The sequence below is a fragment of the Sardina pilchardus genome, chromosome 3, assembly GCF_963854185.1.
Source record: "Sardina pilchardus chromosome 3, fSarPil1.1, whole genome shotgun sequence".
NCBI lineage: Eukaryota > Metazoa > Chordata > Actinopteri > Clupeiformes > Clupeidae > Sardina > Sardina pilchardus.
This window is the reverse complement of record NC_084996.1, coordinates 2,399,888-2,426,577: the sequence shown is the minus strand read 5'-3', so window position 1 is coordinate 2,426,577 and position 26,690 is coordinate 2,399,888. Positions and strand designations below refer to the sequence as shown.

At 40.0% G+C, this 26,690-nt stretch overlaps 1 protein-coding gene across 1 annotated transcript in view; it reads right to left on the bottom strand.

Annotated features, from left to right (window-relative positions):
- Positions 1-6,174: 6,174 nt before the first annotated feature.
- LOC134077597 (interferon-induced very large GTPase 1-like) overlaps positions 6,175-26,690 on the bottom strand; it is a 74,839-nt gene continuing 54,323 nt past the window's right edge. Inside the window, exon 2 of the mRNA XM_062533300.1 lies at positions 6,175-11,837. Coding sequence (XP_062389284.1) covers positions 6,175-11,837 — 5,663 coding nt within the window. The remainder of the gene's footprint in view (positions 11,838-26,690) is intronic.

Here is a 26,690-nt window from a genome sequence, read left to right as displayed (position 1 = left end):
CCAACACGCACATGTTGCTTTGTTAGATTCCGAAATGTCACAGGTCTCCGCACCGCAGGTGCTCGGGCCCGCCATCGCCGCTTGCGGCTATATTTAGGGCCCGAGCACCGAGGTGCGGCCACTGAAAGTGGCTGCACCGTAGGTGCAAGGCCCTATTGTTTTTGCTCAGATTATTCTTATTATTATTATTATAGTATAATTATCTTACCAGTAACATTTTTCACCAACTTGGCATGCTCTAAAACTCTTGCAATTTAGCTGGCATATGTAGAATTGCATTTGATACTCAGACACAGAGCTGTGGCCTAGGGTGTGGCTCAGGGACTCTATAGCGCCACCTAACGCGCCGTCTACTGTGGTTGACACATACATTTACGGAAATGAACCAAATTTGGTGGACATGTGTGTTGTATTATTCTGAACAAGTTTTACATTCAAACTATATAGTGAATCTTAGAAGAATTTGAATTATGTGAGATTTTCTGATTTTTGCACATCATGTATTTTGAAATACTTCTCCTAGACGGTTTATCGAAATTATGTCATTTAAGCACTAAAATGATCTTGAGGGGTTGCCTGAGAGGAATTGCGACCAGATTTTTGAATTTCAAAAGTATATTGAAATGGCGAAGGTTTGAATCTAGGTGTCTTATAAAAGAAACAAAAAGTTGGTGTTATAGGCAGAAAACAGTGACTAATTTCGATGAAATTTGATGGAGTATTAGTTAGTGTGTTTGTAGTGACAGTCATATACAAAGTTTTGAATTTGGTGTTGTTTGTGATTTTTAAAAGCGCATTAATGATTGTGGTGGACACAGTTTTAGCTAAAATATTCTGAAGCGAGTTGATGAATGATAATAATCATATCAACCTATGCTGCAATTTTGATTTTAACCATGTTAACAGAAAGTGAGTTATTTTAATTTTATATTTGCCCACAGCCCCTCCTTTCTCTCCTTCTCTGTCTCTCTCTCTGTTGCAACTAACAGACACACGCACGCACTCTGTCACCCCCCTTCTCGGGTCCCCCTTAACTAACACACACACATTGACACACGCGCGGCTTTCTAGAGACACAGAGACAGACAGACACACACACACACACACACACACACACACACACACACACACACACAGACACACGCACTCTGTCACCCCCCTTCTCGGGTCCCCACTAACTAACACACACACATTGACACACGCGCGGCTTTCTAGAGACACAGACACAGAGAGACACACACACACGCACACACTCTGTCACCCCCCTTCTCGGGTCCCCCCTAACTAACACACACACATGGCTTTCTAGACACACACACACACACACACACACGCACACACACACAGCTTTCTAGAGACACAAAGACACACACACACGCACACACTCTGTCACCCCCCTTCTCGGGTCCCCCCTAACTAACACACACACATGGCTTTCTAGACACACACACACACACACACACACACACACACACACACACACACACACACACACACACACACACACACACACACACACACACACACACACACACACACACACACACACACACACACACACACACACACACACACACACACACACACACACACACACCCCTTGGGGCAGCCGTGGCCTACTGGTTAGGGCTTGGCGCTTGTAACTGGAGGATTGCCGGTTCGATCCCCGATCAGTCCATAGCTGAAGTGCCCTTGAGCAAGGCACCTAACCCCTCACTGATCCCTGAGCGCCGCTGGTTGGGCAGGCAGCTCACTGCTCTGAGTTAATGTGTGATTCACATGGAGTATTAGTAAGAATGTTTGTAGTGACAGGCACATACATTTTTTTATGTTGTTTGATTTTATGTTGATTGTGTGTCTCAATAGCACATTAATGATAGTGGTTGACACATAGTTTTACCTAAAATATTATGAGATGAGTTTACAAATATTAATACTTATATGAAACTACGCTGAATTTTGACTTTAACCACATTAACAGAAAGTGAGTTATTTAGGTTTTCATATGAGGATGTCTCACTCTCTGATCCTTCTTGCCCACGCGTTCCTTTCGCCTGTTACACACAGATCTACATTCAAACACACACACATTACGCGCGAGCTTCCCAGAGAGACACGCACACACATCCTCACCCTTCCCCCTTTTGCCTCTGCCCTGCCTCTCTCTCTCTCCGTCTCCCTATCTTAGCCCCATGACCCCCCTCTTTCGCATGCCCCCCCACACACATACACACTCTCTCACTCCCTTCCCATCCCCCATGTCTCTGTATCCCAACCCCTTTCTCTCCCTTCCTGATATGAGTAAAAATCATGAAAATAAATGGCCAGAGTTGAAATGAGTCATGAATGACAGTGTGATGCAAAGTGAAAGGTAAAGAAAAGATCATGTTTATAATGATTTTATTTGGGTTATATATTGTATGCATGTTGTGCAGTGGAGGTAAGGAGACCAACAGAATAACTCAATTTGAGTATGAGTGAAGGCACCACAATCCTGCATCTTAATTGCAATGTGTGTGCATGACAACACCTTGGTTAATAGATCTGAAACTATCCTTAATATGAGATAATGATTAACGAAGGCTTAAGAATGCTCTGTCTTGTTGTCTGTTGTGGTTGACACATTCATTCACAAAAATTAACTACATTTGGTGGGCTTGTGTGTTATTGCTACTGTTAGTCAGAGACAGAGCTCTGGACTGGGGTGTGGCTTTGGGACTCTATAGCGCCACCTAGCACATTGTCTGTTGTGGTTGACATGTACATTCACAAAAATGACCAAAATTTGGTGGGCACGTATGTTATTGCATCCGCTAGTCAGGGATAAAGCTCTGGCCTAGGGTGTGGCTTAGGGACTCTATAGCGTCACCAAGCACATGGTCTGTTTTGGTTGACACACATTCACGAAAATGAACCACATTTGGTGGGCTTGTGCATCATTGTTATCGATAGTCAGAGACAAAGCTCTGGCCTAGGGTGTAGTTTGGGGACTCTATAGCGCCACCCAGCGTGTTGTCTTTTGTGTTTGACACATACATTCATGAAAATTAACCAAATTTGGTGGCCATGTGTGTTGCTCATGCACATGCCCACCAACACACATATGTTGCTTTGTTAGATTCCGCCAACACCCACATGTTGCTTTGTTAGATTACGAAATGTCACAGGTCTGAACATGTCACAGGTCCGCACCGCAGGTGCTCGGGCCCGCCATCGCCGCTTGCGGCTATATTTCTTATTATTATTATAGTATAATTATCTTACCAGTAACATTTTTCACCAACTTGGCATGCTCTAAAACTCTTGCAATTTAGCTGGCATATGTAGAATTGCATTTGATACTCAGACACAGAGCTGTGGCCTAGGGTGTGGCTCAGGGACTCTATAGCGCCACCTAGCGCGCCGTCTACTGTGGTTGACACATACATTCACGGAAATGAACCAAATTTGGTGGACATGTGTGTTGTATTATTCTGAACAAGTTTTACATTGAAACTATATAGTGAATCTTAGAGGAATTTGAGTTATGATTATGATTATGATTTTTGCACATCACCTATTTTGAAATACTTCTCCTAGACGGTTTATCGAAATCATGTCATATAAGCACTAAAATGATCTTGAGGGGTTGCCCGAGAGGAATTGCGACCATATTTTTGAATTTTTGAAGTATATTGAAATGGCGAAGGTTTGAATGATGGCGTTTTATTAAGAAACAGGAAGTTGGTGTTATAGGCAGAAAAAAGGTTACGAATTGGATGTAATTTGGCAGCTACATGTGGAATTGCTTCAAGTAGTCAGAGACAGAGCTCTGGCCTAAGGTGTGGCTTTGGGACTCTATAGCGCCACCTAGCTTCATGTTATCTGTTGTGGTTGACACAAACATTCACGAAAATGAACCAAATTTGGTGGGCTTGTGTGTTATTGCTATCGGTAGTCAGAGACAGAGCTCTGGCTTAAGGTGTGGCTTTGGGACTCCATAGCGTCACCTAGAGCGTTGTTTGTTGTAGCTGACACAAACATTCACAAAAATGAACCAAATTTGGTGGGCTTGTGTGTTATTGCTGCTGCTAGTCAAAGACAGAGCTCTGGCCTCGGGTGTGGCTTAGGGACTCTATAGCGCCACCTAGCGCATTGTATGTTGTGGTTGACACGTACATTCACGAAAATTAACAACATTTGGTGGGCATGTGTTTTGCTATAGCTATTCAGAGACAGAGCTCTGGCCGAGCGTGTGGCTTAGGGACTCTATAGCGCCACCTAGTGTGTTACCTGTTGTGGTTGACATATACATTCACGAAAATGAATCAAATTTTGGTGAGCTTGCGTGTTATTACTGCCGCAAGTCAGAAACAGAGCTCTGGCCTAGGGTGTGGCTTAGGGACTCTATAGCGCCACCTATTGCATTGTCTGTTGGTTAATACATCCAAGAAAATGAACCACATTTGGTGGGCATGTGTGTTATTACTACTGCTAGTCAGGGATAGAGCTCTGGCCTAGGGTGTGGCTTAGGGACTCTATAGCACCACCTATCACATTGTCTACTATTGTTGACACATACATTCATGACAATTAGGTACACGTGTGTGTTATTGCTGCCACTAGTCATAGACAGAGCTCTGGCCTTGGGTGTGGCTTTGGGACTCTATAGCGCCACCTAGCTTGTTGTCTGTTGTGGTTGACACATACATTGATGAAAATTAACCAAATTGGTGGGCATGTGTGTTGCTCATGCACATGCCCACCGACAAGTACGTGTTGCTTTGCTAGATTCTGCAAATGTCACGGGTCCGCACCGCAGGTGCTCGGGCCCGCCATCGCCGCTTGCGGCTATATTTCATTCTTAATATGTGTCTCATTTACACTTTGTTTCCATCTCAAACCACTTTCCAGCCAGAGCCTTCTGAAATTTAGATATCAAAATCTAGTATTTTTCAAAATAAAACCCGGCGCCTAAAGGGTTAAAGTCAGTGAATGGTCCAGTGTGTGTGTAAGTAAGTAAAGTTTATTCATAGAACACATGTAACCACAGCTCACACTGACCAAAGTGCTGTGCATAGTGCATAAGCTAATAAATAATAAAATAGGATAAAATAGTGTATGTGTGTGTGTGTGAGTGTGTGTTTGTACAGTGTGTATAGATAGGTCTGTGAGTGTGTATAACAACTGTTTGGGTGTGTATGTAAGTTTGTGTGCCTGACTGTATATTTGTTTGTATCTAGAAAAAAGTGATCTGAATGAGGGTCTGAAATACACAGGAATACAATTAACTGGATTCTAAAATTCCAGGTTATCCTGGATGTATGGAATCCCTGTGTTCTGAATCCATTTTGATTAATTTCTGCAACAAATTAATGCCGACATACAATATTGAGGGTTGTCTTTATGTCAAATCACTCATCTTTATTAGTTATTAACACAATTATACAACACTCTCTGTGACATAAAAGGCTTCAATGATGACATCTACTTAACGTTAATGAAAAAGTTACAATGTTTCAATGATTATATTTACTCAACATGAAAGAAAAGAATAAAAAGCTTCAGTGATCATATTTACTCAACGTGAAAGAAAAAGATTAAAAGTGTCAGTGATAATATTCACTCAATAATGCAAGAAAAGGATAGAAAGTTTCAGTGATTATATGTACTCAAAATTAATGAAAAAGATTAACCATTTCAGTGATTATATTAACCCAATCATGAAAGTAAAGGACAAAAAGCTTCGATGATATATTTACTCAACATAAAAGTGATGAATGATATTATTATTCAAGCTGTGTCTCCAAGTTACAGCTAACACAACACTGAACCATCACCACAATCTCAGGGACCAGATAAATGCAAAAAAACAATAATATTTCAAATGTTTGTGCATCAAATTGCTAAATTTCAAAATAGCGTTGTTCAGCACACGTACAGATGTTAAGGATGTATACTAGCTGTACTTATTAACTGTTTGCTTTGTGTAATTAAGTGAACTATCTGCAGCTGAGCACATTTTGTGTCCATACATCCTTGGTGGCTCCATGAGAGAGCCATGTCTCTAGATTAAATTACTGTTCTTCCTGTGTATGTATCAAATACACTCAATTAACAAGGAGGATGGAGAACAATATAGAACCAATGCTTGAACATCATAGGGTAAAACAGAACTATTTTTTAGCTGCTTCTTTAGAAGTAATGATTCAAACTCTCTACAGCATCTTCTTTTGTGTATTGTCTCCAATCATCTGGAATCTCACTTATCCCTTCAAATGTGTTCCCATAACGTTTTTCTAAGTCTTTCTGAAACTTGCAGAGAAACCACTTCCAGTATGGCAGCTCAGATAAATCAGGGGTAATGCTCCAGTTTGCATATTTCCCTCCTGCTGTTCTGTACTCTTTCCATGGTATTGTACTATCAGAGTCGGGTGATGGGTAAAAGCCATCATCACTTGCCACTGAAGATGTGCAGAAGCCAATACACAAGTGTGTTGTACCCCTGTAATGCCATCCTTTCATGCCAGTGTTCCGATGAAAAACAGCCACATGATCTTCTTTGTGTCCTCCCACTGTGTTGGCGCAGGGGGCCCCACAGAATGGACACTGCTCCCAGCAGTACTGCTCAAAGTGCTTCATCAGGATCTCATCAGGCCGGTCACTGTAGTCCAGCATCTTTGGGAAAGTGTCTGTGCTGAATGTGCTCCTTACGTCAGCAATGATTTTTGGAATTTCTTTAGTCACAGCTTGTTCAAGAAGATCAAAGTTGTCAACTTCATCAAGACTGGCACCTCTGACGTCAGAAACGACCATCTGCTCTGAGAGGCTCTGAGTGAAATACTGCAGCCACCCACGTACATCTCTGTCATCTTTGATCATCTTTGTTGCGTTCTTTCCTGCATCTATGATGCTCTGGTGCCTGAGATCAATCTGCTTTTCCATCAGTGGCAGAACAATGTTCTTAAAATTGTCTTTAATGTAGACATCGATTACCTCTTTGACAAAAAGTTCAACGTATGTCTTGTAGCTATTAATGTATGTGTAGTATGATTTAATTTTATTTTTTTTTGCCAGTGACTTCAGAATATGTTTTTCTAGGTTAGCTCTGTTCCCACTTAATGATTCAAGGCTGTTCTGCAATTCACCGACCACTTTCAAGGAAGTCTCCTTATATACACTTATGAGAATGGGTTTTTTGAGATTCTGACAGATGATTTCACCAAGAATCATAGCTGATGTTGCTCCTTGGCAATATTTCTTAAAAATGTGGAAGTACTCTTCCTTCTTACTCTGAACATAGAGAGCAGGATCATTATTTTCCATGAATCTTTGATGGAGTCCTGTGAACGTCTTCTTTGCTTTCTTACACACACCAATTGAAAAATCCCTGGTGAACTCCTTTGTGAACATGAAGGGTACTTGTTTTTCATATTCCTTTACTCTTGAGTCGATGTAATCTGTAAGCTCTTGAATGTAGCTGATATTGTATCCCATCTTTGCAACAGGTTTTGACTTAATCATGCGATCTGTTTTCTCTGCAATGTCATTGACAAAGTGACTTATCTGGCTATGCTCCACTGGAGTCAGTTTGTTGTCATACCCTGATTGTTTGAGAGACCTCCTGAAAGTGACGTAATCGGAAAAATTTGATAATGAAGAAATATCTTTTCTCCCACTGCTTTTTTCCCATTGGTCAAAAGATGCACCTTCGTAAGCATTGCCAAGAATGTTTCTCACATCTGTTGATAAGTCAATTTGTTCAGCAGAAGTTGCTTTTCTTTTGATATCATCCACCCATTGACTCCAAACTGTATCAAATTCTTTTTTCAGGGTTTCATCATCATTTGCCTTATCTTTGAGTATTGAGGCAATGTCTCTGCTCTTCTTTAAGAGTGCTACATCATATTGTTTCCTCTCGTTATCAATCGTTTCAAGGTTTTTTCTCTGGTTAAGCAGCTCCTCTAACTTCCCTTGTGTTTCTATCACTATCTGCTTTTGAAGCTCCTTTAATTTTATGTAAAAAGAACCCTTCCACTGGATCAAGATATCCCCATCATTGTTTTTCTCAAAGAATTCGGCCATTAATTTTTCCACTTCGTTGTTAGTCTTTTGTAGTTGAGTTTGTAGTCTGTTTTCCTCAACCTTATGCAGCAGTCCACTTTCAATTTCGTTGGTCATCTTGTTTGCAATTCTTAGCATGGCACGCCGGATTTTCCAGGTCCACTTTCCATATTCTGTCTCCAGGTTCCTGTATGTTGTAATCTCCAGTGAATTTTTGAAACTAAAAACAAAGTTTTCATTAAGTAGAGCTTCCCAGAGGTCTTGAACACGAGTTTTCAGACCTGACAACTTCATGACTTTAGACTTTGAGGCATGTGAGAGGATTATTTTCTTCAGTTCTTGAATATTATCACCATAGCGCGGGTTTGGTGGGGCCATGGGTGGGCTGCCCTCCCACAACTGTGCAAAGTATTTCACATCAGTCTGAATATCAAAGGCAATGACATCACTGAAACACTCTGCATCACAGGCTTCCTCATCAGCAGCTAACTTTGCCATCTCATCCAGTTTCTCCTGCAAACGTCTCTTTCCATCCATATTTATCTCTCCAGCTGAGACATCTGAAACATTCTGATGCACAAACATGCAGCTGGGATTCAGCCTGACCTTCTTCATCCTCAGGAAGGCCTGAATAACTGTCTGAAGGATGTCCTGCATTTCAGCAGGGTTCTCTCCAAAGATGTTGATCAAGGTCATATTTCCAAGACCAACTACATATGTAGCAAGCTCATTGTCATGATGCACTGTGGCCTTCCCAGCCAGTTCTAGAGTTCGAAGTCCCTCAGTGTCCACAACCAGAATGTAGTCAAACATCTCTGTCTCTCTCTCGGTCAAGTCTGCCTTCTTTTCTGCCTTCAGCTTTTCCCTCAGCTCTGCCTTCATCTCCTCTGACACTCTGACCAGCTGCATGAAAGCTCCTCTGGTGCACCTGCCAGCACTGACTGCAAACTGGAGTCCAAACATGGCGTTCAGCATGGTGGATTTGCCAGTGCTTTGGATCCCCAAAATGGACAACACAAATACTCTCTGATCTCCCACTATCTTGATGAGTTCATCTAGAACAGCAGTAACCCAGATCAGAGGAACATGAGCAGCATCTCCATCCATCAGCTCTATTGGGTGCCCAGAGATCATCAACTCTGCAGCCATTTTAGGAAGGTCACATACATGTTTGCCACAAGATGATTCATAAACTTGACCCATTTCTCTGAAGATGTGCTCAAGGCCAAAGGTTGCTCCATTGAGTCTGACAGATACTTCTTCCAGTTGTTTTTGTTCAATGTCCAGTAAATCTGATTTTCCATGTGTCTTTTTCAAAGCCAAGACACTACCCCATTTTTTGTCATATTCCTGATAGATGGCATGGAGTTTTTCTGAAGTGAAGTCATCCAACTTACTACCAATCCACCTGAGGAAATACTGTTTCTCAGTGATTGGCAGTGACTTTAGAGTTCCAATAAACAGCTGCATGAGCTCACTAGATCCTCTATGCTTCTGCTTCTGTCTGATTGCTTTCATTTCCATCCGTTTCTTGCTTTGATCAATTTCAATATTTTCTCCTCTGAGACGATGCAACTCTTTGTTTAACTGACCCCAGTCATGCCACAGTTTCCCCTGACAGGGCAGAAATGTGTCCTTCACTGTTGATGAGTCTTTCCCCTCCAGCAGCTGCATTATCTGGAGAGCAGCATCCAGACCTCTTCTGCAGTCCTCACTGTCAGTGTCCACTTTGATCTCCGGGTAACGCGAAACATTCTCAAGTTTGAAGCAGTGAGAGACAGAGAGTGACAGAGAGTGTGTTTGCATATTCTCTCTGATTACTGCTCTTATTTCGCCTGATACTTCTGACTGATTTCTGTTCTTTAATCCTAGTTTATATTTGCCCTCCCCAATCTTAATAAGGGGATCTTCATCTTCAGTGACAATATAGATCAGAGGTTTGGAAGATGTCTCTGCCATCATTATGTTTGCACTACCATCCAGTTTAGGTAAAAGAACAACATTTATTGTGGCCATGTCAGTTAGAATGTTCCTCTGCACATGATTAGTTCCAGCATCACCATGGAGATTGCAGAAAGCAACACAGTCAGTGAATTCATCATCTCTGATCCCAGAGGGGCAATACCAGGCAATCTCCACCACTCCATCCATCAGTAGTCTGATTCTGCTGCTGCCTGGACTGTTCCTGTGGAAGAATGTGTTGTGCTTCTCATTGATCAGGCTGTTCATCAGCTGAGACTTGGATGAAGACACAGAGCCCAACCTGAAGAAAGCCACCATTGGAGTTTCTGCTTTACAGATTGACTGACTTTTGCTGATAACTTCACCTTTCGTTTTAGTCGCCTTCCAGCTCTTCTTGATTTGGTGAAATGTCCAGAGTGGAAATTCGATCTCTTTGGACAGGGGATTGGGCACAAGCAGAGGCAGAGCATACTGACACTGGGAGAGTTTAGTCACTATGAGTTGCTTCAGGAAATGATCTGCACGATAGAACACTGCCATCTGGACATCCATTGGATGGATCTGGGCTGGTTTTCTCCACTTTCCTCTAGCACTACTCCCCTGATCTCCCACCTGTTTTGCATCTGCTGACACAGGGGGTTCCTTCCTCACTGTCATGTATCTTGCATAGTAATTTCCTGTTAAAAGCATTTGTAGGAACCTGTTACCGATCTCTTTTTCTGTACCTGCTTCCTGATGATGCACTGAGTGTGGTGATATTGTAAGGGCATCTGTGTGCATGATTTTTCTTTCCAGGTCAAGTCTGACCAAACAGTCTTTTGCCATCTCCTCAGTCATTCTTCTCTCCCTCTCCTCCTTTTCTTTCATTTCTGCTCTGAGTTGTTCCTCTGCTTCTTCTTTCCTCTCTTCAGTTTGTCTTTTTTGTTCAAGTATCCCCCTCTCTACTTTATAGTCGAATTCCAGCTTTTTTTTCTCTTTCTTAATTTTGTCCAGTTCTCTTTTAAGTTTTTCACAACATTCATAAGAATCCTGATCCTCTTCATCTCTTTTCTTTCTTTCTTGTCTCATCTCGGGACTGAATTCCCTTTCATCAAGTTCTTGATTCTTTCTCTCCAGCTCTTTCAATTTGGCCTGAAAACATTCTTTAGCATTTCTCAGCTTTTCATTTTCTTTGATCAGCTCCTCATCTCTCTCTTTAAACCTCTTCTCTATTTGTTCTTCAACTGTCTTCTCCACCTGCTGGAATATCCTACTAGTGTAATATTCTCTATCATTCTTTGCCCCCATATTGTCAATTTTTTCCAAGAGAGTAGAAACCTGAATATGGTCTCCAGTGTCATTGTTAAGCACATGGTATCTATTACCACATTGTTCAATGAGGTTCATGAGAAAAGATCCAGGCTTTCCCAGGAACTTGTCAATGGGCTTGTTCTTCAGATCATCTCCTCTAGTGAAGAGCAGTATTGTGTACTTTATGGTGTTTTCACCAAAAATATTTTGAATGATGTCTACTGCTTGTCTCTCCTCTGGAGTAAACCGTCCCACTGCTATCACCAAGAGGAACACATGTGGGCCTGGTAGCACCAATGGAATGCAGTTAGTGAGTTCTCTCTGGATCTCTTCATTACCGCGCTCAGTATTAAACAAGCCTGGAGTGTCAATCACTGTAATCTGCCTCCCATTGACTTCAGCTACATGTTTCTGACATATTCTAGTAACTGATTCAGCAGATGGTTCAGCCTCAAATGCTTCTCTCCCCAAGATGGTGTTTCCTGTAGCGCTCTTCCCAACTCCAGTCTTCCCCAGCAGCACAATCCGAAGATCAGGGTGTTCTGTAAAAAATGAAATATAAAAGGAAAAGAGATTGCATCAGACTCACATTGTGTAATTGGATGGCCCGTGACTTTGCACACCAGTGTGATGGGAGTTGCATGTAAACAGGACAGTGCAAGTTTAATTTTGAGATGTTGACAATGAAAGACAAACAAGGGAAGCACCAGAAATTAATTAAAATAAAGCTGCAAGCAGCAGTGGCAGGCCCGAGCATCTGTGGTCTGTGACCCATGACATTTTGGAATCCAACACCCCTGCCTTTACAGTCCGAATGTTTATTTTGTTTTTGGTCCGTTTGCAAAATGATTCAAAATGATTCATGAAAGGGTTGGTATGAATGTTGAGTCATGTTTCATGAAACAGTCATGAATGCTTCATGTGCAGTTCATGACAGCTGTTATGAATGTGTTATGAACGAACCCGTCATGTAAAGTGTTACCACTAGCCAAAAAGTAGGCTAGTTATTTTGAACATTTCCATTTCGTTAACTTTCTAAAGCATGCAGTTTAAGAAGGCTTGAGCGTGTTACATCTACATAAAAAGTGCATGTTATATTTAACCCCGCGCTCTGCTGCGCTGTGAAATCGGCTACAGCATTGCCGGGACATTCTAAAACTCTTAACATGAAAAAGCTTAATGTGAAAATTAAGATAACGTCCATAATGATTGGACTTGGATTCGATATTCTGAGAGTTTTATGTGCTTATGAGAAGTACAGTAATAGGCTATAAAAGAGAAATTTGGTGATCATTGGTCTTTGTTTTCCAACCTTATTCCACGTTAAGCCTTTTTGTAGGCAGCATATGAAAAGAAGAGGAATGCCGGTGCAATGCAGGTGTCTTCTTTTATATTTATTTAAAAGGGGCAAAACATAACTAACGTTTCGACAATACAAACGTCTTCATCAGAGTCGTATACATAAGTTGTTCATCAGAGTTGTATACTTCTGTCCTGGGGGGTATTCCATCAAGCGAGCTAACCGTAAATCGCGGCTAACTTTGATAAGCCTCGCTAATTTTAGAGAGAGCTCGGTTCCATTACTCCCGCTAACAGGAATCTCAGCTGAGTTGCTGGGGTAACATATGCTTCTGAACTAACCTGGTCGGTGGCAGGCTAACTGCCGAGCTAAATTAATCTGTGTTGCAAATAAAAAACACCAGTCGGAAAACGAGTCCCAAACCATTGGTTCCGTCAACCTGTGCTTTCGTCACCTGTAGCCTACAACTTAAAAAATAGAAGGAGAAACTTTTTCCGACAGTGTTGCAAGCATTGATTAAGGCTATCTATCCGCTAGTTTAAATGAATTTCTGAAAATTATGCAACTTACATTGTTTGAACTTGATATGTGTGTGGTCCAAGGAATCTTGCGGCTCTGCGCAATGTACGTCTTTCGTGGTGTCATGCGCAGCGTGACAGGAGAACAATCGAGGCATGTTTTGCGTGTTCTCGGGTTCGGTTCCCATGCGATGAATTTACATAGACTATGTTAACACATTAATATTGCCATGTTTAGTTATACTCTTTAATGAAAGGCATCATTATTAAGGGTCATATACAGTAGCTTCAGTGACAGTAGGCAGGCTGTCAGTGTGCTATACGATGCAAGGCAAGCCAGCCTATAGCCTAATTCTGTAAAGGCTATAATAATTAAAACCGCTTCATATAGTCTAATTAATTATGCATGTAGTTCGGATATCAAACCAACTGTATTACAGAAATTAAATATGAAATGACATATTGAAAGCCAATATGGCATTTCAGATAGGCTAATTATATTTCACAAACACTTTGGCAGAACTATATGCTTATGGGAGACAAGGCTAGGTTTTCTCCCAATACTCCCAGGACAATATATAGGCTACCAATTTATTTTATGACCACCGAAAAAATATTTCAGAGTGAACCCTTTTAATTTACAAACGTAGGTTATCTTTATTGTTGAATAGCCTATGCCAAAGTTGTTTTGAGTTTAAATGGCCTGCTTATTCACTCGTTTTGTTCAGAGTGAAGACAATCAAAGTCCCAATTCAAACCATCATAATTACTGTTTAGCGATTTACAGTAGGCCTACGATTTCGTTATTCTCCTTTTTAGGCAACTACTGTATCTGTTTTTTTCTCTCGTGTTCAATTTGATTACTTCCGATGAAAATCCTGTAGATGGCGCTTGTAAATCGAACTGAAATCTTCTAGTTTGCCTTAATTTTACGACATGCATCCTCTTTTCGTCAATCTATGGTTTTGGTCTACTTTTCTACCTCGTGCACGAGCAGACATGAAGCTGATTTTAGCCTCGTTTGAATAAACGAGGGCAAGATGCAGCTAACTTGAGTTAATGGAACGGCTTTAGCTTCAAGTGGAAGTCTACACTAGTTCAAGCCAGGCTATTTCTGTTGAGCGCCGCCTTGTTTAGCGAGGTTGATGGAATACCCCCCTGGCCTGGTTGCACCAGATTGTCGCACAACAGAAGCGCACAGAACTTTCCTTTGTAGGCCTATGCTTAGGCTATGTCAGATAACGTCCATGGAGTTTGGGTCCGAGTTTTTGATAGTTTGATGCGCTGAGAAGTAATATGAGAGAGACATTTGGTGGTCAATGATGGTTGTTTAGGTGCATTAAACCACGTTAAGCTTTTTCCTTTCAATAGGCGTCAATGAGACAGAAACGCATAATGTCAGATAATGTCCATAATAATTTGAGTTTGGGTTCGATATATTTATAGTTTAAAGTGATTATGATGAGCAATATGAGAGAGAAATTTGGTGGACATCATTGTTTAGATACATTAAACCAAAGCCTTTTTCTCGCCATAGGCGCCAATGAAGAAGACAACGTAGCCTAAATGTGAGATATCTTCTCTAAGGTGAGACACTACAGGTGAATAGGGTAATTTTATTTAACTAGCAGATATCACTATGAAACTTCCCCAGTCGATTACTTACATCGACATAAGAAAAAAATGTATTACAAGTTTTTTGTAATTTAATGTTTAAATATGCTAATTAGGCATTATCTCATTAAATATGCGCTAATTTGCATATGTTTCAAAATACATAATCTGAGTTTTGGATAAAGCCAGGTTAAAAATTATTTTTTCATTGTGTTAACATATTAGATGGGAGAAAAATTACAGAGGGATTTATGGATATCTACTTCTGTTGTCTTGTAAATCAGCATATAGTGTCAATAGCCTTGAAAAATCGTTTTTTGCCATGTTTTTAAGCATAAAATGTCATATATCAGGTTAGGAATAATATTTCAACAAACCCCTCTGTAAAAGTCTTGTAAATATAGTCTGGCATAAGACTGGAAAGTTTGGCGCATGTAAGTGCTTCAGAAGTGGAGATTATGTTCTCCGAGTGGGAGAAGAAACTCCTTGAAACACAGCCAATGGGATACGTTCTAAGCCTAGACTCGCCTTTGAACTTTCGCGATTGGTTGCTAATACAAAGGAAATGTCCATATTTGGATTGCATAGTGTCATTCAGGAGGGAAAGGGCTTTCCAACGGTATCACACATGATATGATTTGGATCACGGTCGCGGTAGTACATGACACTTTAGAATGGGAACTTTTGGTAAAATTAGGAGAAATATATAGGCGCGAGTAGACAAAATGTCATGAAATAAACACCTAAATGTGCAAATCGGACTTTATTGTTGTAGTAGGGTGGTAGAATACATGCTAAGGTAGCAAACTAGCACAAAATATTGAAATTGACCGGAGGTCACAAAAACGATGTTTTCACCTGCCGTGTCTCGCCTTAATAGTTGGATTACGGTTTAGTTTTTTTGACAAGTTTAAGTGTCCATGACAATATATGGTCATGAGAAATTTGGTGATGATTGACCGTTGTTTTCCGCCCTTAAGCCACGTTAAGCTTTTTCAAGTTAAGCGTTTTAGAATATCCCGTATAGGGCATGACTTGACGTTTCATAGCGCTAAATCTAGCTCACGTTCAGAATGAAATAATGCGTGGGAATGAGCATGCTGTTGTGTGGTGTCGTGTCTTAAACGAGGGACTTTTTACCCGTGTTGTCTTTTTAGCGTGTGGCTTAAGGCCTATGAAGATGTTGAAGTTGGTGCGTTATAATAAAAAGTTTGGGAATCGCTGCCTTAGGCTTTCACTATATCCTTTCACCCTGAGCAGTGGCATAGACTTTGTGTTGAAGCATTTACTTTTGTACCACTTCATCCCATTTATTTTTGTACCAACTTTCAGTCTCCATCGGATTCGGACAAAGACGCTTAAAGACAGTATAGGCCTACAGACGGCCGATGTCGGCGTAGCATTTTAGGCCTATTACATAACACTATCCATTGTAACAGCTTCATGAAGAGCAATTGTCTTATGCGATCATTCCCCCTCCCCCACACTCATCTAACCAGTTCTTCACCTATGCGCAGGACGACTTTAATATAAAAAATTATATTAAAAAATCTTTGTTTATTCCCACAAGGTGTTAGGGAATATGAGATCCGAATTTATTTTTCAAACTTGTGAGGTCTGCTGTTCAGTCCTAGCCTAGAAATCTAGATGCCCCTAGCGGCAGCAAATGTAATTTGGCTGGCGGGGCAGTCTAGGCACGATCCATAGAGCCAGGGAGCTGAGAACTCGAAAAAATCAGCGGGCCAATCAAACCGTGTATAGAGTCGGTGGGTGGGCTTAACATAATGGTGACTGACATGCGACCAGAGGTTGTGACGGTGACGCATCCTGTTATTTGAAAACAAGAAGATGATTCGTTTAGCGTTATCCTATTGCGTGGAGAGGGAAGGTTACGCATCCTGCTACTTGAAAACAAGAAGATGATTCGTTTAGCGTTTATTGCGGGGAGGGAATTTGAAAGACAACTGTTTATCCCACCCCTCTGATTGAGCCCTGTCTACGGTGAGTGTCCAGACCCTACATCTTGATGTGGGTCTGGCTCGTCAGGCTAGTTCAGTCCCTGATGGAATTGATTTTCTTTTCATTGCTTTTTCTGAGAGTGTTTATACTTATCTCAATAAGAAAAAAAAACAAGAGCCTATGTTGAGTAGGCCTAAACAGAGCCCAGCCAACTCCAATAAAATCAACTTTGAGGGACTGCCTAATTATTAGGCTACTGGATTTAATATAACAAGTCCATAGACTAAGAAAAGAAAAACACAAATATCACACTGTCTTGTGTCGTAAACAGTTAATGAGTTTGTGGCCACCTAGCGCGCAACTGCATCGCGCCTCCATTTAAACTAAGAGCAAAACCATTCATTCGTGCCCAAAACGAATGAATGGGTTGGGAGCGTCGCCTGGCTGTGTCGGCAGACTGCAATACAGACGGTCTCGAGGGGTTGAATAGCGCATGTTACTTGAATTTTAAACCAGCTCTTCTCTTACCAGTAGCATATATCCTATAGCCATACTTTAATAATCAGATAGAAGAGGAATGCCGGTGCAACACAGATGTCGTCTTTAGAATTTATTTAAGGCGAGACACGGCAGGTGGAAACATTGTTTTTTTTAGCATCAGTCAATTTCGAGATTTTGTGCTAGTTTGCTACCCTAGCATGTATTCTACCACCCTACTACAACAACAAAGTCCGATTTGCACATTTAAGTGTTTATTTCATGACATTTTGTCTACTCGCGCCTATATATTTCTCCTAATTTTACCAAAAGTTCCCATTCTAAAGTGTCATGTATTAACGTGACCGTGATCCAAATCACATCGTGTGGGACACCTTTGGAAAGCCCTGTTTCTCCTACAAGACGCTATGTTATCCAAATATGGGCATTTCCTTTGTATTAGCAACCAATCGCGGAAGTTCAAAGACGAGTCTAAGCTGAGAACGCATTTCATTGGCTGTGTTTCAAGGCTGTTTTCTCAAAAGGAGTTTTTCCCCACAATCCATGCAAAGGATCTCCACTTCTGCAGCACCTACATACACCAAACTTTCCAGTCTTATTCCTAACCAGTAGTCGAGTTGAGGGGGGATGAGGAGGGATGGCATCCCCCTTTGGAATTGATATGGTCAAAATCATCCCCCCTCTGAAACGGCCATCCCCCTCCCCATCCCCTGTAATTTTTCAATGAGTGTGGAAATATCACCACTATTTCATTTTCAACATTTAGCTTTCGCACACATCGAGGCTAAAATACTGTGGACGAGGGGCATTCTCCTCCTATTGTCACGGCAATCAGCGAAGCATGCAGCCTTCTTTTACTGTCTATGCGCACGACAGGTGATTTCATTCAGCAGCATCATGGCCAAGCGACAAGCAAAGTTTGATCTAAGGGACGTCGGCTTTATTAAGAGGACAAAACGTTGATGAATTAGAAAGAGTACATTTATACTCAAACCTGAAACGCCCAGTCTCCCTTGTTTGCTAAAGTGAAGGTTCCTAGCCCGCTAGCGAGAGCTAGGTGTTCACTCCAGCTGTTTCTGAACAAACTTGCCATAATGTAATTGGAAAGGATAGGCTACCGTAGCGGCTCATGGCGAACGCAATATTGTCCAACTTTTTTGGTCATCTTTTTGAGAGTGATGTATGAATGCATCCTCACTCACACGAAAGAATAGTTTTGTAGTGTGCGGTTCTGCAAATAGACAATGTCATGAGGTGGCTGAAGAGACAAACGTCTGAGCATCTGTTCATCTTTAGAATTATTATTCCGCTGTGCATGTAGCCTAGGCACAAAGAATACGCTTTTGTTTTGCATTTTTAAAGGTAGAACGTAAGACTGAGACTGAGCTACAAAGTATCCCACAAACATTGTTGTGTGGCAATTAAAGTTTCTGTTCTAGGCTACTGTAGCCTATGGTGGTAGAATTCCAGAGTGAAAGCAAAAAGTTTCAACTTTTTTTGTTGGTTCCATTTAACTTGGCTAGATTGGTAATTATAACAAGTCATCGTTGAATGCATTAAAATTGATGTCTGGTTCACTAATTCAGATTTAGTATATTTAAGTGATACTGTTACTCTGAACTGGGATCAATTTTAGCAACTCAATGTAGACATGATCTAAAATGTTAGTGACACATCAAATGTACATGAATTGGAAGAAATTCAGAATTTGCCAATGTCCAGCAGGTCACACTATAAATGGACTAGAATACAGGAAATTGCATCTTAAAAATTAAAACATATCTGGGGGAGAACCCCCATAGACTAATACCCAGATGTGCATTTTAAAATCCACCATCCCCCCTGCCATTTTTTAACAACTCGACTACTGTTCCTAACTATATTTGGAAGATATTTACAGAGGGATTTGTTGATATAGCATTCTTGTCCTGATTTACATGACTTCGTATGCCTAAAAATAGGGCGAAAATCCATTGTTTAAGCCAATTGGCAGTATTTTCTGATTTACTGGAAAACAAAAAAAGATATTCATAATCCCCTCTGTAAATGTTTTTTTATTTGATATATTAACACAACAACAACAAAAAATCAACCTGGCTTTTTCCAATGGTCAGATCCTTCGCATCAAAATATATGTAAATTAGTGCATATTTAATTGGATATAGCCTAATTTGCATATTTAAACATTAAATTAAAGAAAACTTGCAATACATTTTTTTCTCCTATTTATGTGAGTATTGAACTGGTAAAGTTTCATGAAGATATCTTTAAGTTAAAAAATGTCCCCTATTCACCTGGGGTGTCTCGCCTTAAAAGGTGCAAAACATGACAACGTTTCGACTGATGAAGACGTTTGTAACCTTATACCATATATATCATGAGTGTAGCAATTTAACACGGCTGATCATGTTATCTGGCTACCGAGTTATCTTGCCACCGTTGCCCAAGCCATTTACCCGAGCCATTTATCCTTTTAAGTTGAGAAATTAAGTAGGCTATTGTAAAACATCTACCAAATCCATGTTTACATGTCAGCAACATTATCGTTAATACCCTATAAGCCCACGTGTTTACTGAGTTTTGACTATCCTTGTGCTTAATGTTGCGTAAAATATGGAGATGTTAGACTTCTCCTGCCCATTGCATTTCAATGTCTGTGTTTCATGAACTGCATTCTTAAAAGGATAGTCTAGGCTGGACAAAAGGATACAAAGTTAGACAACATATTTTTATTCCAGCCTATTTATTTGCTGGCGTTCATGTGTCTCTACAGACAGGTAGAGGTGGCCATAGCCTGAAGTTACTGAAACGTTTGTAAAACTTAACCATGCTAACCAACTTTGAAGGCCTACGAAATGGCTTGGGCAAAGGTAGCAAAATAACTCGGTAGACAGATACAATGATCAGCCGTGTTAACTTGCTACAATCATGATATACTGTACATGGTTTAAGTCAAGTAGCCTACACGTCACAGTGATCCTACAGATAGTTTGTGGCGTGAATAGATGAGTAACGAACTGACAATCTTGCAGCCTAATTTATTGCTAGTTTGAATCCCACGTGGAGTTATAATTACTTTATTTAGGTATTAATTTTTCGATGGCATATTCATGATCCAGTGCACGTAGCCTACTACAACCAATTTTGACATTTAAGGATGTCATGCATATTTGTATTTATTCGTCTCCCGTTTATATCAGAAAGTTGACAAATCAAGGTGCCACATCTGTCGAAGAGACGTCATCAATCATGGAACGTCATCAAGGAAGCAAGTTGACATAGGAAGCCAGTTACCACCTAACACCGGCATTCCTCTTCTTTCATGCCCCTCTGTCCTGGCATGGTTGCACCAGATTGTCGCACAACTGCAGAAGCGCGGAGAAGTTTCCTTTGTTTTTTAATAATCAGATGTTATGCTCATTTTTGTAGGCTACACCTCACCGGCAAGCACGCACGCAAATGCTGGTTTTGCACATCTACAATATAGGCTGTTAATTTGCCAGGCTATATATAATAGGCTTAGGACTGTATTTTGCCTTCGTGCAACTTTAGTTGTGCTCAATCTGAATTATTGTCAGTAAGGATAGGTCATATTACCAAATGGCGAACCTCGGAAATTATTTAGGGTAGAGCCGTGTCCATTATGCACTACAGTTATTTAGGCTATTGTTTTATTTTAGTGGTTTTGTCCACCATGGCAAACATAGTTGAAACGTTCGCTCTAAACTTATGTATTTCCAATCGGGTTTCACAATCAGCTACAGCTGCGCCGATGATCACCATGAATACTTGCAATGTCTATAGCCTACAGAACTGCTAATTAAAAGGCTATGCTCACTGAATATGCTGGCCCTTCAGTTTGACAGATAACAATCAGGCGAAGGCAGGCTTAATACAAGGGGGGCAGGCAACTTACAGTATTCCACATCAGCACAAAATGAGTGATTATATCTCATCAGGAGCAGTCTTTCGAAATGTTTATCTAAAGCTGCGTTTAGACTGCAGATCGGATATGCTCAATTCCGATTTTGTGCTCATATCCGATTTTTTTGATTGCATGTTTACATCTACTTTCGCCAGTGACCCAAATCCAATCATGTGTGTTTACATTTGCCAGACACTTGAAATGGCCCGCATGCGCATGGGCTAAAAGTTTCTTGTAGGGGAGAACCAGCACAATCGTAACACTTTTTTCTCAGTTCAAACTAGCTTTACACAAAGACGATAGACTTGAGAGCAGTGAAACTTGACCAGAACAGAGTCATACATCTCTACTCCATGAAAGTTGAAACAGAATGTAACAAATATGTTGCAGTTTGTTAATAACTTAACGTAAGGCTACAGTTGTAACAGTATAGCGTCATGGTTGTAACAGTGCTACAATCCTATAACATATTTTAACACAAAACACTGCTGGCTTAAACAAAGAACATCTGTTTTCATATATAATCAACAAAAAAAGGTTCAAATGTATGACTGTTAAAGCTAGTTGTATGAGTGATTAGCCATTGCAAACCATACGGTATGATGCTAGCTCACAATAACCTTTACAGTGGGTACGGGTTGAGAATGCACCTTCTCCCGCGGGACTCCCGAGGAGATCCCGCAGTGCGTCAAGCCGATTTTTTTCGAGGCTAAGGCAATGTACCCAAACAACCACCAGGTGGCAGAAAGTTTCAACTGCATTTAATGATGAAGACCGCTTATCCGTCAATAGTCGACTCCTTAATCTCATTGAATCATTAAAATGAAGGTGATGACTGGCGAAATTATTCAAACGACACTTCAATGAACCATTGTTGAAATGAATGAAAATGGCTATAGAAATCGCCTACAGCCAGCGTTATAAGAAATATATAAGTAATAGTTAGTCTTCTTCCGTATTAAACAGATAGCCTACGGGACGCTCTTTGTTCCGTATTTTAAGGAACTACTCAATGCACACACACTGGGTAAACTGGCGCGCTACAAACATTAAAATATCCAATCATATTTATTTCTCTTTGTCGCCATGGTATTGGGGGAAACGCGGAGAGGCGAGATGGTCAGTCCTCGTATTTTTTCTTCGCGTTTCGTTATAAGAAATATATAAGTAATATATAGTATTCAAGTTCCTTCTCAGCACGAAGACGTGACCTTGCTTGCTGTTGGCCCAGAACAACATGCTCGGATTCACCAACAGAGTCGCGGCAACGTTGGTAGATACGGATGCCTGCTCTTCAGAGCCATCACCACAAAGGAGCACTACAGAGCCTGGTGCAAAACCACCAACTGGGATGGATCTAATGGCAAGCAAGCACTGCCACACAACGTCAAGACCTTTGTGTTGTCAACACTAAGCAGAAAGTTTCCTACGATGGGGAGAAGTGGCCGCAAGGACTGCATCGATAAGATCAACGAATGCCTTCGCAAGCCCCGAAACCCTGGCGATACATTTTCTTTCCTTTAATTCAATAAAACATTGTTTATCTGAAGAACTTTTCCGAGGTTGTCTTGTCTACCAAATCCTAAACTTAAATAGAGTAAACATTTTATCTTATGAAAAAACTCTTAGGGGGAACAGTTAGGCAGCCCTTCCTCCATTATCGTAGTAGGACTATAGGCAATTTATTAGAGGGGTCAAAAAAAACTCATAAAGTAGGCTAGACTAAATGTGTCACTTTAGTGATTGGCTCTTTCAAATGCAAATTAGGTGGATGGGCTTTTGAATGGGCCTGCTGCAGGTGAGATCCTAAGAATTTATTGTTTTTAGAAAGTGCCATTATCATTGCCATATTCTCTTAAAACATAGGCTATATATTTGAAAACGAGTTGATTAAAGGCTTCTAATGGTGTTTCTATAATATGATAAAAGCAGAGATTGAGATGTGTTTGGAACAGTTTTTCAAATCCCCCGGGGGTATTTAGACTCCAGGGTGTTAAGCACTCATTCACAACTGTCCCATCGCTAAATGCTCTCTTGTGTTGCGTGATCACACAAGTATACCTGTCGTAGTGTGCTTTTAATTTGATAGGCCTAATTATTATCTCCGCCAAGGATATAACAAAGTCTATGGATTTGCTATCCAGTAGCCTAGCCTAATAATTAGGCTATGTGCCACGTCCGATTACGCAAGTGGTGTAGGCTACTAGGCTACATTTAAAAATCGACAGCCGCCTATGAGATTCATTTCATGAAGAGCAATTGTCTTGTGCGATCATTCCCCCTCCCCCACACTCGTCTAACCAGTTCACTACATTATAGCCTACCTATATGCGGCACTGAGGACGACACTTGAGCCCGACACTATGTCAATGTAAAAATGTGTGTGAGTGCGCGCTGAACCACGAATTAACATATTAACTTTTCTTTTCAGCAGACATCGCAAACATAAAAAGAATCTCAAAACAGAAAGTCTTTCATTTTTTTTAATAAATCAATGCATGTTGGTTGCTATGGAAACTGTCATAAAAGCTTAATTTTAATGGTTGCTATGTTGGTTGCTAGGTACATGGAAGTTTCATATAGTTGACTGGAGGCATAGTTGATGATAACTGACAGTTTGAATGGTTGAACAGTTAAATAGTTGAGTAGTTTCAATGGTTAAATGATTTAATAGTGTATTATTGCAGTGAGGACTTTTATTTTGAAACAGTTGTGGACAGAGAAAACAGTTTATAGGATATGTAGTCTTCACAGAGATTGTATGCTTAAAGCCTGAGAGAGACAGAGCTGCTGCAGGTGGGGCTGGCCACCTGGCATAACATTCTAATTGCCCTATTATGATGTCATAATCCAATGTTAAGTCTATGGGGAAATTTTAATAGTTTTTATTTAATAGTTCAAAAAGTATAAAAGTTACAAAGTTGAAAATTACATAGCTGAAGTCACCTAAGTAAGACCTACGTGGCGCAGTTTGAATGAAGTTTCTACGTTGAACGGTTGAAGCTGAATTGAACGCACAAAAAGCGTTAGAAGAAGAATAATAATATCGATAACTAGAGAAAGCAATTCCAGGGAATTACGAGTGCATGAAAATTGTGACAAAGATAGAGGTGAAGTAGAGAAAAGGTTGAGGGGAGTCATAGTTGATGACAATTAACAGTTGGAATGAGCAAAAAGTTAAACAGTTGAGTAGGCCTAGTTCAAATAGTTGAGCTATTTAATAGAGAATTATTGTGTGAGGACTTTTATTTTGAAACAGTTGTGGGCAGAGGAAACTGTTGGTGGGATACATAGCTGATGACAACTGTAATTCGGAATGGCTAAAGAGTTAAATAGTTGCATAGTTTAAATAGTTACATTATTAAATACGGAATTAGGACACTGATGACTTATTTTGAAACAGTTGTGGGCAGAGGAAATAGGTGGTGCGAGTCATAGTTGAAGACAACTGACAGTTAAAATGGCTGAACAGTTGATTAATTGAGCAGTTTAAATGTTTAATTCCTTAATTGTGAGTAATTGTTGTAAGGACTTTCATTAAGAAACAGTTTCAGGCAGTAGAAACAGTTGGAGGGAGTCACAGTTGATGACAACTGACAGTTAGAATGGCTGAACAGTTAAATAGTTGAATTAATTAATAGTGAAATATTTGAGTGAGGACTTTTATTTTGAAACATTTTCAGGCAGTAGAAACAGTTGGAGGGAGTCATAGTTGATGAAAACGGACAGTTGGAAAAGCCAAACACTTAATAGTTGAGCAGTTAATAGTTGAGCAGTTTAAATAGATGAGTAGTTTAAATAGTTGAATCAATTAATATTGAATTATTTTAGTGAAGACTTTTATTTTGAAACAGTTTCAGGCAGTAGAAACAGTTGGAGGGAGTCATAGTTGATGCAAACGGACAGTTGGAATAGCCAAACAGTTAAATAGTTGAATTAATTAATAGTGAATTTAGTTTCAGGCAGTAGAAACAGTTGGAGGGAGTCATAGTTGGTGAAAACGGACAATTGGAATAGCCAAACAGTTAAATAGTTGAGTATAAATAGTTGAGTTGTTTAAATAGTTGATGACAACTGACAGTTAAAATGGCTGAACAGTTAAATAGTTGAGTAGTTTAAATGGTTGAATGATTTGATAGTGAATTATGGTAGTGAGGATTTTTATTTTGAAACAGTTTTGGGCACAGGGAACAGTTGAATAGGATCTGTAGTCTTATTAGACTGTAGCCTATGCTTAAAAGCCTGAGAGAGAGAGTTCTGGCATACAGTAGGATTCTAGAAGCCTGAGAGTTCTGGCATAGGATTCTAAAAGCCTGGGAGAGAGATTTCTGGCATAGGATTCTAATCGGTGATGTCATAATCATAATGTTAAGTCTATGGGGAAATTTTGATAGTTTTAATTAAATAGTTTAAAAAGTATAAAAGTTACAAAGTTGAACAATATATAGCTGAAGTCACCTAAGTGAGATCTACGCGACACAGTTTGAATGAAGTTTCAAAGTTAAACCGTTGAAGACGCATTAAACGCACAAAAAGCGTTAGAAGAAGAATAAGAACTATAACTAGAGAAAGCAATTCCAGGGAATTACGAGTGCATGAAAATTGAGACAAAGATAGAGGTGAAGTAGAGAAAAGGTTGAGGGGAGTCATAGTTGATGACAATTAACAGTTGGAATGAGCAAAAAGTTCAACAGTTGAGTAGTTCAAATAGTTGAGCTATTTAATAGAGAATTATTGTGTGAGGACTTTCATTTTGAAACAGTTGTGGGCAGAGGAAACTGTTGGTGGGATACATAGCTGATGACAACTGTAATTCGGAATGGCTGAAGAGTTAAATAGTTGCATAGTTTAAATAGTAACAGTATTAAATACGGAATTAGGACACTTATGACTTATTTTGAAACAGTTGTGGGCAGAGGAAATAGGTGGTGGGAGTCATAGTTGAAGACAACTGACAGTTAAAATGGCTGAACAGTTGATTAATTGAGCAGTTTAAATGTTTAATTCTTTAATTGTGAATAATTGTAGTAGAACTTTCATTAAGAAACAGTTTCAGGCAGTAGAAACAGTTGGAGGGAGTCATAGTTGATGACAACTGACAGTTAGCATGGCTGAACAGTTAATGGTTGAATAGTTTAAATAGTTGAATTAATTAATAGTGAATTATTTGAGTGAGGACTTTTATTTTGAAACAGTTTCAGGCAGTAGAAACAGTTGGAGGGAGTCATAGTTGATGAAAACGGACAGTTGGAATAGCCAAACAGTTAAATAGTTGAGTAGTTTAAATAGTTGAACTAATTAATAGTGAATTTAGTTTCAGGCAGTAGAAACAGTTGGAGGGAGTCATAGTTGATGAAAACTGACAGTTTGAATAGCCAAACAGTTGAATAGTTGAGTATAAATAGTTGAGTAGTTTAAATAGTTGAATTAATAATATTGAATTTAGTTTCAGGCAGTACAAACAGTTGGAGGGAGTCATAGTTGATGAAAACAGACAGTTGGAATAGCCAAACAGTTAAATAGTTGAGTAGTTTAAATAGTTGAATTAATTAATAGTGAATTTAGTTTCAGGCAGTAGAAA